This window comes from Rhineura floridana, chromosome 16 (assembly GCF_030035675.1).
Source record: "Rhineura floridana isolate rRhiFlo1 chromosome 16, rRhiFlo1.hap2, whole genome shotgun sequence".
Classification (NCBI taxonomy): Eukaryota; Metazoa; Chordata; class Lepidosauria; order Squamata; family Rhineuridae; genus Rhineura; species Rhineura floridana.
Window position 1 is genome coordinate 8691422 of NC_084495.1, and position 17496 is coordinate 8708917.

The 17496-nt window shown below is 42.8% G+C and overlaps 1 protein-coding gene across 4 annotated transcripts in view; it reads right to left on the bottom strand.

Moving 5' to 3' along the window:
* ARHGEF9 (Cdc42 guanine nucleotide exchange factor 9) overlaps positions 1-17496 on the bottom strand; it is a 290941-nt gene that overhangs the window by 14099 nt on the left and 259346 nt on the right. For all 4 annotated transcript variants that reach the window (XM_061598283.1, XM_061598284.1, XM_061598285.1 and 1 more), the window contains one exon: positions 766-1009. In XM_061598283.1, the coding sequence (XP_061454267.1) occupies positions 766-1009 (244 nt within the window). The remainder of the gene's footprint in view (positions 1-765; positions 1010-17496) is intronic.

Here is a 17496-nt window from a genome sequence, read left to right on the forward strand (position 1 = left end):
CCTCCAGCTGAAACCCATTGCCTTTGGGAAGCAGAGAGCTGGAAGCAAAAACTATGGCAGAACTATGCTTCTTGCAGCTCTGGGGAACATTTATGGCCATTTGTCTCCATTCCAGTCTTCGGAGGGCAAGCTTAACTTTCCATATAATGCCGCAAAAGCAGCCAATGTTAAAAAAAAACTGCAATAAGAATCGGCCAGAAGGGCTGGCCCTACCGTTGGGCAGAATGAGACAGTCGCCTCAGGTAGCAGAAGCTGGGGGGTGAGGCGAAACAGACTGGCAGCAAGCTGTTGGAGAACAGAGCAATGGGTGCCATGTGACCCCAAAGTTAGCCTGCTGCCTTCAGGTGATACAGAAGATGCCGTCGCATCACCAGTGTTAAGAACCTAAGAAGAGCTGGATCAGGCCAAAGGGGGCCCATCAGGTCCAGCATCCTGTTCTCACAGTGGCCAACCAGATGCCCACAGGAAGCCCACAAGCAGAACCTGAGTGCAACGGCATCCTCCCCGCCTCTGATCCCCAGCAACTGGTTCTCAGGGGCACACTGCCCCGAGATTGGAGGTAGAGCACAACTATTCTGGCTAGTAGCCAGTGACAAAAGACTCAAATATCAACCTGGTAGGCTATTGTAAGTTGGAGTGGGGGAGGGCCCCATCTTGTCCTTCACCTCAGCCAGCAAAATGTCTCGAGACACCTTTGCCAGCCAGCCCCTAACCTGGAGTGTTAGTAACATGCTGCCCCCGCCCTGATGTGAACCTGGGCCTTACCTATCTTTTCATCTTCTTGAACCATCTTCCTCTCCTCCCTGAAAGCTCTCAGCCACCGCAGCTTCTCCTCCAGCTTCTTTGCAAAAAATAAGTGCATTTCCTCTGTCTCCTTGTTGTGAAGCTTGAAGGCATTCTTCATGCTGACGTTGAAGTCATCGTCCCTCCCGTCTTCTATATCCAAAACCTCATACCGGTCCATGTCAATGCGTCCCTTGTAGTACAGGATGTCTCTTCTTATCAGGTCCTATGGGGAAAGTTTTGGTGTTTTTTTAAAAGAGCAATTTTAAAATTGAAGCAGACTTAAAATGCTGACTTAATGTCCTTGGGAGATTTAACAAGGTCATAGAATGTGAAAGACTATTAATTAAGTGGGCCAGCTCTTTCGTTGCTGAGCATTCTTACACCTTATCCTTAATCTTAATCCTAGACTGCTGGGATACGAACGTGACTGGATGGGATTGCAACATGCTAGAGGTGTGCAGACAAGGGTTGGCAGACAGCTTCCAGACCACTTGACTTAGCTTCCCTACTCTGGAGGTCACATTGCCCTGCAGTTTTCAAGCAGGTAAGAAACAGGAGTACTTTGCAAGAAGGAGAAGAGACTTTCACTGTTTGAACTCTTTTAGCTATATGTGTGTATGGTTTTAATATTGGAAATAGTTTAATCTTATTTTAATGTAGACTTGTATGTTTTTAATTATATGTATTTTTTATCTGGAAGCCGCCATGAGTTCCAGTTTTGGAAAAATGGTGGGGTATAAATAAAAACAATGAACAATGAATGTCTTCTCTGTAGCTCACACAATGGAGGCAAGACCCTGCAACTCTCCTAAGCCCTCTGCGTATGCCAGAGGGTGCAGGGGAGAGGACTAACAGTGGAGACTGGTGGCTCCGATGTCAGCAGGCAGTGAATCCACTCCAGGTTTTAGTTTGAACTTTCAAGGAGCTGTCGAAGATGCTGAATGAAGCACCTTGGTCAGCTCCTTGAAAGTTCAGATTAAAACCCAGAGTAGATTCACTGCCCCACTGACACTGAAGCTTCAGTTTCCACTATCAGCACCTTGGGCAGCTCCTTGAACATTCAAACTGAAAACCGGAACGGATTCACTGCCCCACTGACATCGCAGCCACCAGTCTGCACTGACTGACAGAGACCACCAATCGATGATGAGTGGGCTACAAAGCCAAGCCTTTCTTCAACATTTCCTCACCCCATGGGTAGAAAAGAGGCCATGCACACCTCTCTTTTCTACCCATTCTTTCTCTCTTTCTCTTCTACTCATTCTGTCTCTGTGTTTTTCATCACGTAAACCAGCTGCTCGCATGGACTGCCAGCTCTTTGCCCTGGCTGCCATGTCTCCTTATGATCCTTTGGACATGCCCAACATTACATGCAACCACAGAGGCTGGTCCTGGGCTTTGAAGAACTGCCACAAGTAGCAGAGAAAGGGGAAGGGGATACGATGGCTGTAGGAGAAGGCAGACTGGGCCTGCTAAGACCCAGAAACAACCTAGGGAGAAACAATGCTATTCTTGCTTCTGTATCGTCTCCTTAGTCTTTACTTCATGCTATGGGCCTTCCAGGGCTTCTTGAGACTCACGGCCGGAGTTCGATTCCAACGGAAGGAGGAAGTCGAATCTCTGGTAAAAGGGGTCAAGACTCAAGACATAAGAATCCACGGCTGTTTCCAAGGAATTAACTTCTGACAATTCAAACCTTTATTGCATGGCCATAGGCCGTCGCATCACAATTACAACGCCAACACACATATTAAAATCCCAAGATAAAATACCTAATACATAATATACATAAGATCCATAAAATGCATAAAATGGTTCATCAGGGCCATATTGTTTACCATTAAACAATTACCGGGCAATTATTCACCCACTCTGTCGATCAATTACATGCCAACTCTGCAACACGCTTAGCTTGGAGCTTTTGTGCTGCCAGGGCAAAGTGGGCAACCCTATATGTGACCATATAATCTTTGTCAGATAGAAGGAAGGAAATGATATGAGGAACCTGGTAAGCTCCCTGCTGAGACAGCAGACCACTCAGGAATTTAATCCGAGGGTGAGAGTACAAAGGACACTCCAGCAAATAATGGGGCAGATCCTCAACCACCGCTGTTCCACAAATACACAACCGCTGGTCCCATGGGAGCTGAAGGTATCCTCAGTACAACCAAAATGCGGAGCAGGTCCTGCTTTATCAATCATTTATATGTCCTGGTTCCACAAAAGCCGGCTCATCAGGAGAAGAAACGCCCCCCACAGAAGCCGATTATGCAGAAAGGCACAACTTTATGAGGAGATGCATAGAAGAACCATTTAAAATTTAAATAGCCAATTTCAACAGAACTAAACCAAGGCTGCCTTTTTCAAGAGAACCCACAAACATATCTTGGGCTGTGCAGTGTTGATCTCATGACCATTAGAGCAGCAAGGAGTTGAAATTTCTTGGAAATTCTGTTTAAAGGCTTTTGAAAAGCACCTTTTGAAAAAGATAAATGTCACACTGAAATACTAATCTCAGCATTAGAAACAAGAAGCAGAGCAAACATCAACATGATTTAATGGTGAATAGTCTAAGAGAGGCTGTGGCCAAGATTCACTAGCATACGATGATTTATTTAAACACAGACACTCATTTAGAATTGCTGGCACAAAGGCTGAGGTAAAAACAAAAATCACCTCATGATGCCGCCATGGGAATAGCTGTTTTGTAGGAGCAGCAAGGGCCTCAGCAGAGTCAGCTGACCTAGATGAATGTCAGGTGACTCAGCAGGTGGCCAAATGACCTACAGGAGTCTTGCATGACCTAGTCAGTTAACCTATAGAGGGATCTTGTTGGTACATTTTGGGTGTGCACAGGAGAAGGGATTCCCGGGTGAAAACTTGGTTGAACTGGGTTCCATTTCTGAGGTCCTTTGCACATAGCTGCTTAGTTTTTAAAGGTATCCACTGGGATAAAGCAACAGGAAGGTGTAGAAGCTTGACATTGGTGGTGCAAAGAGAGCTGACCAGAAACCAGCATAGACTTGAGAGAATAAGGTAACGGGACTGTCCCAATGCACTGAGAGTGACGTGAACTTTTGTGGCTTGGTTAGACAGGCTTTCCATGGGGCCAGTACTAGACTGCAGCAGGCTTCTTCCCCCTGTAACACACCCAGTCATACCACCTCTTGTGTTGGTGTGTCAGCACGCATGCCTTCAATCACCCAAGATGATAGGCATGCGTGCACAGCATGCTGATGTGGCAATGCAAGAGGTGGCTCAACTGGGTGTATTTAGGTGGGCACCAGCTGCATGCATGCATGTGCGAGCATAGTATTGCCTGGGTTGCCTGGCTTTGCAATCCGCGGCACCATCCAGTTGCAATTTGTGATCACACCCCACAACCCAATGCTGGCAGGGATAATGGAGCAGGAGTTCCACCCTCCCAACCCCAGCTGCCCTCGGTCAGCCAGAGGGGACCTTGTTCGGTGCCCATTCTGGCTGCCCTCTGGTGCTGGGCCTGCTTCCCCAATCTGGTGCCCTCCAGATATTTTGGGTACAACTCCAACCGTTCCTGAGCGATGGACATGCTAGCTGGGGCTGATGACAGCTGTAGTCCAAACCACCTGGAGGGCACAGCGTAGGGAAAGGCTAGTATGGAAACTGTAAGGTCCACGTCTTAAACAAGAGTTCAGCTCCCTTTGATCTAGACCTGGATATTAGTCAAAGGACTGCAATGTGTGGCAAGGCCAGGCCAGAGCAAAGGAAGTTGCCATCATCAAATGACCCGAGGAGAGGTGATCAGAGGAAGGGGTGGATTCTTACCATGTGCTGCATGGGGACCAGGAATTCTTGAATACTGGGGGGAGGAGATATTCTCCAGGTAGGGCTGGGAGAACCCCCTTGCTGAATCCCTAGAGACTCACTGCCAGTCAGCGTAGACAATACTGAGCTAGATGGACTGTTGGCCTGACTCAGCATAAGATAGCTTCCTACGTACCTATGTTCCCATGCCTGATTGGATGGGTGGACAATAAAGATGGGCAAATCAATCGCTTTTGGTTTCTTTCACTTTCTCATTTTTCCAGTCTTCCACATCAGTTTGGAATTTTGTATGTGTGCACTTTCATGCTCATCTCTTTTACTGTATGCATTTTCAGCTCAATTTTGCCTTTGTCCGTTATTTTCACTAATATGCACACACACCTTTGGGTGCACTTTAGCCTGACCACTGTCAACCATGCGCTGGAAACCTCCAGGCTGAATTACAGCAATACACTCTACATGGAGCTGCCCTTGAGGTTGGTATGGAAGTGACTGCTCAGTGGGGCAGGATATCACCAACACGTTGCCCTGCTGTTGAAAGGATTGCATTGGCTGCCCATTAGCTACCAAGCTAATTTCAAGGTGATGGTTTTGGTGTACAAAGCCCTGTACAGCTTGGGACCAGGATACCTGAAAGATCCCTCACCCCTTATATACCCAATCAATCTCTGCTCTGCAGGTGAGGGCCTCTTGCAGATACCATCTCATCAGGAGTTCCATTCTGCACAACATAGGAATGGGGCACCTACCCTTTGGGATCCCCTCCCTTTAAGTATTAGACAGGTGCCGTCTCTTTTCAGCACCTACTGAAGACCTTCTTCTTTCGACAAGCCCTTTCAGTACATACCGTTATCTCAGTCTGCATCTGTATTGGAATTGTTTTTAAGATGTTTTACAGATACTTTTAAGGTGTTTTGTTCCTTGTTTTTAATGTTTTATCACTTGTTGTCTGCAACAAGTGCAACAAGCCTTGGGCTCCTTTTGGGAGGAAGGGCAGGATAGAACAACAACAACAACAACAACAATTTATAAAATAATAATGCATTTTCAGTTGGCGAACTACACCATGCAATTCAGAGAAGTATGTACTCTAAAGGATAGCTGCATTTTCCTTCACATTTTGGTTCAGAAAGGATGAATTAGGTGGGTCTGCATTAAAATGCAAACTGGACAAATTCCTCTGCAGTCCCTAGCTGATAGGGATTGTCTAGCATGGATAAAAAATGCAGGACTGAAGGGCTTGAGGGGAAAGATGAGAAATCCAAGCTTGAACATAGGGAGCCTGAGATGGTAATGAGACACCCAAATACAAACACCAGAAAAGTGGCTGCAGTGCAGGTTGGAGGAAAGAGGAGAGGTCCAGAGTAGGAAGGGGCGAATCAGTCTGCTTCCAGTCTTTTGTCACATTTACAGGTGCTCAGCCAGAAGGCTGTCCTGATCATTTACACATTAATCTGCATTTTCAGAAAAAGTTGTACAAAATTCACATTGAAATGCATCGTAAGTATGTATTTTTGGTCACATTTCACCCCAAAGTACATCTTTCTAAATGTACTTCATGTGAAAATACAAATTAGGAAACGCTGATACATTTTTTTGAGCAGAGAACTACGTGGCAGCATTTGTGGAAGCATGAAATCTGATGGATAGCCATGCTCCAATCTGTACATTAGCTTTGAGTGGCATGGCATCAAGACATTTCATATCAGAATATTCAAAGATCAAACTCCTCAAGCATCTATGGTCTAGGGGAGAGAGGTACAACTGTGTGAAACAGCACACATCAATAGTTGAGGTCCAAAATGCAGGAGGCTTGAAATAAAATTGCATGCAAGGTATTTGATCTTATCTTGCTGAATAAGATAAGACCGGATAATTCACCAGTTCTGGAAGCAAGTCTTGCTTTGCTTTATTTATTTATTTGTACTGCTGAAGGCTGCTTTTGACCAGCATCTTCTTTTCTGCCTAGAATATTGGTGCTGCTTGGAGCTCTCCATGGTGCTGATCTGTTCCACTCTGAAGATATGCAGCATCTGCTAGTATTCCTGGCATTCTAAAATCCCTCTCTCCATATTTAAATCATTTTCCGCTGCTACCCTCCACACTTTTCGGGTGGTGTTTTGACACAGCTACTAAGGAGGAGCCTAAGATATTATGCAGCAAAGAGGCTTTCTGCGAGAGTTCTTCTGGTCTCTAAGAGCTGGTATTGTCTTCCCCTTCTGGTCTTATCTCATTCATTACATTTTCTTGCTGTTCATGGAAATCATTAGGAGAGGCAGACAAGTTTTAATACTTGGTGCCACATTCTGGTTTGCATGGTGCCCTGGCTGCGAAGGAACAGCAACTTTGGGTAGAGTTGCCTCCAAATTTCCTTTGAATGAGAAAGGATCCTAGGACATAGGAGGCCTGTTTTCTCATCCCAGATCACTCTTAAAGATGTTTGTCCACACCATCAAGGGTTTAATCTGAAGTTGAATCAATATAAAGAGTTTCTGGATTGTTACTAGAGCTTCCTGATATATAGCACAGCATCAAGTCAAGATAAAACTACAGAGCTCTTCTGCAGACACAAGAGGAAGAGGTGAGAGTGTCTTGTGCTTACAGCCATATAACTGTATTAGTCTGACACATATGCAAATCTCATGTGCTAGGAACGAAAGGTTCATTCCACTGTAGATCAACTAGGTCATTGCCTCAATCAGAGAAGTATAACTCATATGTTTGTTTAGAAGTACACATGGTTATGATTATGATGTGTTAAGGTTATTTTGTACTAAACTTTTTTTTACAAAAAACCCTTTCTGATTTCCAGAGGAATAGCCACATTAGTCGCTTGCAGTGAAAACATCAAAGAGTCTTGTAGCACCATAAAGACTAGCCAATTTATTATGGCTTATGCTTTTGTAGACTGAAGCTCACTTCATCAGATGAATGAAGTGAAATTTTAGTTAGTAAAATTTAAAATTTAAAGGAGAAAATTGTAACATGGGAATTAAAAGGCCAATGTGGTGAAGGTGCCAGGGTGTTGAACTAGGACATGGGAGACCAGGGTTCAAATGCCCACTCAGCTATGAAACTCACTGGGTGACCTTGGGTCACTCACAGTCTCTCAGCCTAGCCTACCTTCCTAAGGTTTTTTTGAGGATAAAATGAGGAGCAAGGGAAGCGAGCTCCTTGGAGGAAATGTGGGATATACATTAAGTAGTAAAAATAAAATGGCAATGAGATGCAAAAATTACAGTCAGTGATAATTGGAGCTTGAATGTATGTTAAATGGGGACACCTTTCATACAGTACCAGATGGGTGATAATTGCTGAAATCATTGTATTAATGCCTGTAATGGTACCTCTGCATTAAGGTAACCCAAAATCTGAACAACTCCCCCCCAAAATATATAAATGATTCTAATTAATCACAACAATTTTTTAAAAAAGGTTCTGCTAATTAGAGGGAAGGGAAAAGAGAGAACTGTGCCAGGAATGAGACCCTACTCCCCTCGACTACTGGGAATTCAGTTCAACATCCCGCTGACTCTGGGGATTTCTTTCAGCATCTCATCACTTCAGCCCTTGGGACTAGAAACTTTGTTTCTCTAAAATCAAGCCGATCTTTTCAGGGTGCTGAACTCAGCTCTGGTGCAATTGCAGAACTGTGGAACGCTCATAGCTGTGTGGTTGAATTTCTTCCTCATGTTTCAGAAAAAAATTCATAGAGCGCTTGTTCTGGCAGAGACAAGGAAGATGAAATATCACCATCCTGTTCTCAAGTATTATATCTAGCAGTAGTTTGCACTGTGCTTGTGATGCACAATGGTGTTTCATCATATTCTTCCAATTGTCCCACTGGTTAGTGGAGCAATTGTAATTGAGTATGAACTGGTAACCTAGTTGCACTCTGTTGCCAGAGTCAAATGTTTGAGGCTGAAATTGGTATTTATCATTGGAAGGAAAAGCATTAAAGGACAATTGACTTCAGTGTCTCCTCAAACAGATCTAATAAGGAGATAATAAGGAGGCTAAGTGGTGTGGTACATTAAACAGCAGCTTTTCTAATGCATTTGCTGTGAGTAAAGCAATACAGAAGAAATTACTATTAGCTCCTGGAATGCTCATAAAAACAGGCACAGGATAATGTAGGTCTGCACAGCTTGTGACCCACTGAGACACACACAGCCCACTGGCCAGGTCCTTGACAAACTGCTTTGGCTTTACAATTCCCAGCCAGCAGCAAAAAGAGGCTTACCTAGTCCCTGGTTGTAACCAGTGCCCCATGCAGTAAATGCCTTACTCTCTATACCAACAGGCTAGCTTGGAAGAGGAAGGAGCCACTAATCAGCACTGTAGTTCATCAGGAGCATAGTAAAACCAGGATCAGGAGCCAATAGGTTTCTAGCTGGTCCTATAAAGCTCACAAGGAGCCAATAGGCTTTCAGCTGGTCCTATAAAGCTCACAAGGAGCCAATAGGCTTTCAGCTGGTCCTATAAAGCTCACAAGGGGTCAATAGGATCTCAGCTGGTCCTTTAAAGCTTACAAGGAGCCAAAAGGATCTCATTTGGGCCAATGAAACTGCAGACTCTGATGTGGGTCTTCAATCTGAGTGCCAAACTACATGGGATGTTCTTTTAAAGAGCATGCTTAAGTTGTACTTCAAACTTGTGGGAAAAGCAAATATAATTAATAAATCACAGATGATAAATGGCATACAAGCATATTTCTAATCTACTCCTGCTCCCACCAATTCAAATTATCTGGTTTGGGTAGTTTTTTTCCTCTTTTCTCCCTTGTTTCTATTTAGAAAAGGCCCAGTTACCTCCTTGGCAAAAGTTAAGAAAATACAGCTCTTTGCTGTCACATGAGGGAGACTGTGAAAAATGGCTAGGAAGTGGGGAGACAGGAAAGACAAACAGAAATATTGATTCAGCTGCATTTTCTTCCCCTTTCAAGAAATGGCAAAGGACTTCTCTTATTCTGGTTTTGAACAATGCCCCCAGGTGTTCTGGAGAGATCTGACCTTCTTGACCTTCTCTTTCAGTTTCCCTTGGAGTGCAATCTTTTTATTTCATAATTTGAAAGGGCGGGAGGGAGGAGAGAGAGGTGATCTGGGTTGTGTCCCTCATGTGGGGGGTGGTAGTAGCAGGGCTTTAGCCCTATCCACACACCCCTGCAATTTGCATTGGGGAGAAAAGTCCTTCACTGGAGCAAATGAGAGCATTCCCCACCAATGTGTGTGTGTGTGTGTGAATTGGATCGGGACCAAAGCAGGGGCAAAGGGCTAAAAACTCCTCCTACCATGCCTGGTCCCGATCCAGATCAAATCCTCACACTGCCAATCTGTTGAAGAAAAAAAAAAACCCTTGCAGTCAAGGGCAAACTGTGTGATTAATGTTACAAATAGATTGGTACTCATCTCCAAGACTGTCTTACAGTGATGGCCACCAATTTGGATGACATTTATTATTATTATTGTATCATCATCATCATTTATTATCTGCCCTTCACCCAAAGGTCCCAGGGTGGGTTACAACAATTTAAAAATATATGACAATCAAAACACTTTAAAAACAACCTAAAATCCTTTAAAAGAAGACTAGACAAATTCAAGGAGGCTACTAACCCTGATGGATATGTTCTACCTGCACTGTTGGGGACAATATGCCACTGAATTTCAGCTGCTGGAAACTGCAGGAGGGGAGAGTGCTCTTATGCCCAGGTCCTGCTTGTGGGTTTCCCATAACGGGCATCTGGCTGGCCACTGTGAGAACAGGATGCCAAACTAGAAGGGCCACTGGCCTGATCCAACAGGATCTTCTTATGGTCTTATTCTCATCATATGCCTTTAATGCAGGTAGGAAAGGTAAACTGCCATGCAAACTGCCTTGTTCTCAATCCTCGCTTCCTTCCTTGACAGCTATGTAGCAACTTGAGCTCTCTCACATCACTAGCTTCTCCTGCCTGACTGGAGGCTTAAGCCCAACAGCTAGTGTTGGGATCTCCCCTGTTCCCAGCCCAAGATGGTTTTCATATGACCATATGCATCAGGATTCTTTTTGTGTAGTGTTTTATTGATGCACATATACACACTTCTTTGGTTAGAATACGGTTTACAGTTCTGTGTACAGTTCCGTTGCTACACCTCAAAAACTAGAGAGCTGGAAAAGGAGCAGAAAGGGCAACTAAAATGATCAAGGGAGCCTGATCAGCTCCCCTATGAAGAAAGGTTACAACATTTGTGGCATCCTAGTTTAGAGAGAAGACGAGCGAGAGGGTACATGGTGTCATTTATGCATGGTGTGGAGAAAGTGGAGAGGGAGTAATTTTTCTCCCTCTCTCCTAACACTAGAACTTGTGGACATCCAATGAAGCTGAATGCTGGGAGATTCAGGATAGATAAAAGAAAGTGCTTCTTCACGCAGTGCACAATTACACCATGGCATTCGCTCTGACAAGACGTTGTGATGGCCACTGGCTTAGATGGCTTTAAAAAAGGACTAGGCATATTCCTTGGAGGATAAGGCTGCCAATGACTGCTCAGAAAAGTCTTGGCTATAAAGATATGCAAGCCAGGAAAACAATGGCATGATAATGTTATCCTGGCACTATATTTTCCCCACAGTGACAGCAAACACAATAGGGTGAGTGAGTCATATGAATGTATCCTCGCTTGTGCTCAGGAACTGAATTAGAGGTAGAGAGAGACTTAATTCTACCACATCAAAGTTAATTGAATAATCTGGAAGGACCCCCTTTTGTCTTGCAAAGAGAATTACCCAGCTCAACCCTCAGGGCTTCAATATTGAACTTCCGACACCTTGACAGAACAGATCTTATTAAAATTAAAAAGCATCAACATGAACGACAGAGCTACAAAGCACTGAGGTTCAAAGCCAGCCCGTCAGAAGTCACAGCTTTCCTCATCATGCCAATTCCCTGGTGGCATGAAGGATATGTTTATTGTTTCCTGATGTGATATGCTGACAGTGACACCACACTTCTCTCCCACCCACCCTTCAACTAAATCAAATTATTTTGGAACATAGAAGTTGAAGTTGCAGTACTCTGCTCTTTTCATCAGTGGAGACTGGTGGCTCCAGTGTCAGTGGGGCGGTGAATCCACTGTGGGTTTCAGTCTGAACTTTCAGCCCCTTGGACAGCTGCTTGAAAGTCCAGACTAAAACCCGGAGCAGATTCACTGCCCCACTGACATCGGAGCCACCAGTCTCCACAGCTTTTCATCCATAGGCTTCCAAGGCCTTTACCAAAGAAGGTATGAGTACCTTTAGAACAGACCACAGATATATGGGAGAAATTTACAAGAAAAGCTACCAGGGGAACCTATGCAACAACTGGGATATTTGAAGCCTGTTTTCTCCCTTTTAACAGAATCCTTTATTCGGTATATTGCAGAGTACCAGAGCTAAACATGGGATTCCATACACCCTGAATCCCCTCACCCCAAACACACACACAGTTAGGCCAAATCAGATCAGATTTTTTTCTTTCTGAGTTCTCTTCTCAGTGTTGTCATCATCTGATTGAGGGCTTCCATGCATAGTCATGGGGTAACAACATCCCTGAACAATCTGCAAACTGTAAAGGGTGAGTCAGGAACTGAAAGGAGCCAATGGTCATTAGCAAGACAACAGGCCCCTGTTCCATGTCTCTGTGGAAAGCATGTGTGCTGACGATTCTGGGACAAATCTGTTAATTTAGGTTTCTCTCAGCTTCCCATTTTTTCCAATCTTAAATTCAGTTCTCCGCATTTCCTCATCAGTTTGGTGTTTTTTTTTTTTAAAGTCCTCAGCATTTTAGTGTGAATTTCTCTTAATGTATGCCTTTTTGCATTCAATTTTGCCTAATAGTTTTAGATGCTGTTTTCACTACGATATTTTATATAGAGATTTTATTATCTTGTGTCCAGATTGTTAATGTTTATTGTATCCGTATGCTTATTTTGTACGTCGCCCAGAGTGGCTGGATAGCCAGCCAGATGGGCGACTAAGAAATTCAATAAATAAATAATAAATATATGCATTTACAGTACATGCACCCTTTTGCATTTTTGTATATGCATTTTTGTACACATGACTGGAGAACTGCACTGCAAAATCTGGAGAAGTGCAAATTTTGAAGGAAGGCTGTGTTTCAGTTCACTTCTTGCTTCAGAAAGTGCTAATTAGGAATAGTTCACCTTTAAATGCAAAGTGGATTGAATTTTTCCTCCATCCCTTTGCTTGAGCTACTGGATCTGGGGCTCTTACCTACAGAGGTGTGTGGCACTGGCCCCTGCAATTGACAGGCGGTATGGAACCTCTAGATTGGCTAGTATAAACATTAAAGCTTTTCCTGGTCATGTCTGGAGAACTGAGCACATTGTAGAACTCTGGGAGTTAAGAGTTAAGAAGGTCACAACAATTTAAAATACAACATTAAAAACAGTTTAAAATAAATTACAATCCCAAGAATAGGGTGGGTCCTAAAAATATACATCTCAAGTGGTAAAGAGCTGCATCTTCAGCTTCAGCGTATGATGAAAACTGTGAAGTGAAGGTGTCAGACGTGTCTCTGTGGCGAAGGAGGTGATACATAACATGTATGTTTGCCTTAAGTTCAGATGTCATTCTAAACTAGTGACCTGTAGCCCTCCAGATGTTAACTCCCATCCACCCTAGCCAGCATGTCCAATGGTCATGGACTATGGGAGCTGCAGTCCAGCGACATCTGGAGGGCCACAGGTGCGTCTCCCCTGTTCCATTTTGAAAACAGATTCTTATAAATAAAAATTTGAATGAATGAACATGAGTTTTTTATTTTTTTTAAAAAAATCCATCTTAAACTTTAATCTTCTCTCTCTCACATGCACACACACACACACACACACACCATTTCCCCCCCAAACTGTTTGCAAGTTTGAATCCTCTACTACACTATCACATCCAACCAGGAATTTCCTCATTCATAGCTCAGCCTCTTAGCTCCTATGCTACGGCAGAACTTATTTCTTGCAAAAGTGACAGAAGATAAAATAAATATTGGCAGATATGTAGAGGTGGGATATGGCTCATTGGTAGCGATGGGTGTGTGCTATAACATTTAACGACTCCCGTTCTTTTTGGGGAAGGGCAGGACAATTAAGTCTAATAGTAAACCCTGTCTATGTTCAGAGGGGAGATAACAATTTCACTTGGATGGATCAAACTACATCTGGTCCATGTCATTTTTACACATGTTTATACAGCCACAAGAGTGGCTGTATACTATAGCCAGCATGGATTTTTCACATTCCGCAATGTTAAATTGAAAATACCCCCCCAAGCCATTCTGATGCTTCCCATAAGCTCATTTCAAAACAAAACCTTACAAAACTTATAGTCCTGAATGCTTGCTTAACAACCCTCTCAATTTTCATGGCAATACACAAAACAGTCTGAGAGAATAGAGAGTTAAAAGTCTAAAAAGAGAGAAAAAAACCCAGAGCCCTTTTGGACTTTTTTCTCTCAGAGTTCTCATAATCTGTTGAAATTCATTAAAAATCAGCTATGTTCACAGAGTACCTGTAATCCTAATACTGACCTTGCCCCATACTCTGATCTTCACATTCTGCAGTTTAAAAGTTAAAAAAATGCCTGGCTGATTTTTAATTAATTTAAGAAATTTTGGCTAGCAGCCTATGATAAGCCCGGGCATGCTCACTAAGAACCAACTGTCAGTGTTCTAAAAGCCAGACTCACAGCTGCTGGGCTTGGCTAATCAGGGGGCCACACCCACACCAGACTTTGATTTCACTTGAGGCAGTCATGGCTTCCCTCAGAGAATCCTGGGAAGTGTAGTTTGTGAAGGGGGCTGAGAGGAGACTCCTGTTCCACTGAGAGACCTCCAGTGGCCAGACTGGTTTAACAGTCAGCCACTCTGACTGAAGGTCTGTGAGGGGAACAGGGAATCTCCTAGCAGCTCTCAGCACCCTTCACTAACTACACTTCCCAGGATTCTTTGAGAGAAGCCATGACGGTCCAAAGTGAAATAAAGGCCTGGTGTGGATGTGGCCAGGGACAGCTTTGGTTTAAATGTGGGTGGGAGGCTACATGTGCCTGCTGTAGAATAAAAAGCAATGATACTGTTCACAATGTTTTCCTTTTGGAAAGGAAAAGGGCTTCCCCTCTGCCCAGTGCCCACCCACCCAATCTCCTCCCCTCCCCCTTGCCGCCCCTCCCCTGGGTCAGTGTTGGACTATGACCTGGAAGACCAGGGTTCAAATCCCCACACAGCCATGAAGCTGACTGGGTGACCTTGAGCCAGTCACTGCCTCTCAGCCTCAGAGGAAGGCAATGATAAAACCACCTCTGAATACCATTTACCATGAAAACCCTATTCAAAGGGTCACCATAAGCTCGGTCAACTTGAAGGCAGTCCATTTCCAGTTTCAAACATGATTGCAAAGAAATAAATCCCATTGAACTCAAAAAGTATGCAAATGATCAAACTAGGGTTGCCAGGCCCAGCATCCAAGAGGTCTTCTGTATCTTTAAAAGTTTTGCAGGGGGAAAGGAGAATTTCACCTTATGGTTTTTCCCATTACAGTGTTGCAAGAAAACCTGTACTTGGCTGAGTTTTCTCTTCTCTTAAATAAATAAATAAAGATACAGAATCATTCTCAGGCCTTGAGCCTGGCAACCCTATATCAAACCCACCCTCCCTTCTCCCTCCTATTCCCTCCCTCTTGCCCCTTCCCTCCCCCTTCCTTTGCCCCTCCCTCCCCCTCCTCTTCCTCCTCCCCATGGTCAGTTTTACCTATCTTAAGCATGATTGCATAGGAGTAAATCCCATTGAACTCAATAAGCATGCAAATGATCAGACCTGCTTTTCCCTTCCTTCCCCTCTCCCCTCCCTTCCTCCCCCCCTTCCTTCTTCCTCCTCCCCTGCCCACTCGAGCCCTCCCTCCCTCCCCCCCGGTCAGTTTTACCTATCCTAAGCATGATTGCATGGGAGTAAATCCCACTGGACTCAATAAGCATGCACATGATCAATCCATTCTCAGCAAGCTTGCACAGGATCCCATTTCTTACCTCCTGGATTAAAAAGCAAGGAAATTCACTAATAGGCAAAAAACCTTGCGGTTTAAGAATGTACCTATAGCCCACAGATATTTCTATCAAACTTAAAAGCAGGGAAATTGGGCAAGTATAGTGAATGCACCAGGGAGCAGGAGACCTGACCTCCTCTCTGAGATATTATACTGTCCTACCAATTTGTCAAAATGCAAACACCATTTGGGTTGGTCTTTCACAGTCCAATCCACTTGCTGTGTAGCTTGGAAAAATTTGGTAACATGTGCCTCTGAGCATATGGTGGGTGTGAATATTCACATATTTCTGTGAATATGTGAAGTACAGCAACACTTTGCAAAATGTACACTAAAAGAACTCCAAACATAACTGTGGAATAATGGCACTGACTTCTGCAGAATAGTCTCCAGTGGACCTCAGGAGTGTCTCAATTTTCTGGATGCTGAGAAAGCATTCGATAACTTGAATTGGAAATTTATGTTTAAGGTTCTAGAGCAAATGGACTTTGGAGAAAATTTTATAAAATGGATCACATCGATTTATACATCACAGAAGGCACAGATAATTATCAATGGGGATTTAACGGACTCATGTGAAATACAAAAGGGCACAAGACAGGGATGTCCACTGTCCCCTCTTTTATTTATTTTGGTTCTAGAAGTGCTGCTTAGAGACATAAGGCAAGACAAAAGGATTTCGGGAATAAAGATAAAAAAAGAGGAATATAAATTGAGAGCATTTGCTGATGACTTGATAATTGTACTAGAAAATCCCTTCGAAGGAATCAAAATATTGATGGATAAATTAAAAGAATTTGGATCATTAGCAGGATTTAAGATTAATAACCAAAAAAAAAAGATGTTGGTGAAAAACTTATCTTTAAGGAATCAAAAAGAGTTGATGGAGAAGATAGATTTTAAAATAGAAGAAAAGGTGAAATATTTAGGTATTATTATGACAAATAAAAATTCAAAGTTGTTTCATAACAATTATGAAAAATTATGGTCAGAGATTAAGAAAGATCTGTTAAAATGGGACAAATTACAGTTGTCATTAATGGGCAGAATATCTGTAATAAAAATGAATGTATTGCCGAGAATGATGTTTCTATTTCAAACAATACCTGTCATATCCTCTGATCTACCTTTCAAACAATGGCAAAAAGATATTTCTAAATTTGTTTGGCAGGGGAAAAAACCAAGAGTTAAATTTAAATTATTACAAGACGCCAAAGAAAGAGGAGGGCTGGGATTACCAAATTTGAGACTTTATTTTGCTGCTTGTTGCTTAGTCTGGATAAAGGAATGGATTCTATTGAGGAATAAAAGATTATTGGATTTGGAGGGTCATAACTTGAAGTGGGGATGGCATGGATATCTATGGTATGATAAAGTAAAAGTTAATGTGGATTTTAACAATCATTTTATCAGACGTCCTTTGTTGAAAATATGGAATAAATACAAAACAAGGGTTTTTTTTCGAAAATACCACTATGTGTTTCAAGTCAAGAAGCATTTTATAGAAGAGAAATGGCTGGAAAAGAGAAATGGTTAACTTACCAAGAATTATTAGAAAATGTGCATGGAGAATATATAATGAAAGAGAGAGAACAATTAATAAAGGAAGGATATAGTTCACAATGGTTTGCCTATTTACAATTGTTAGAAAGATACAAAATGGATAAAAAAATGTATGGGTTTGAAATAAATAAATCTGATTTTGAAGTAGATTTGTGTACAAATGATGAATGTATAATTGCAAAAATGTATAAATTTTTATTGAAAATGGATATGGAAGAAGAACAAGTAAAAGAGTGTATGGTCAAGTGGGCAAAAAATTTTGGTT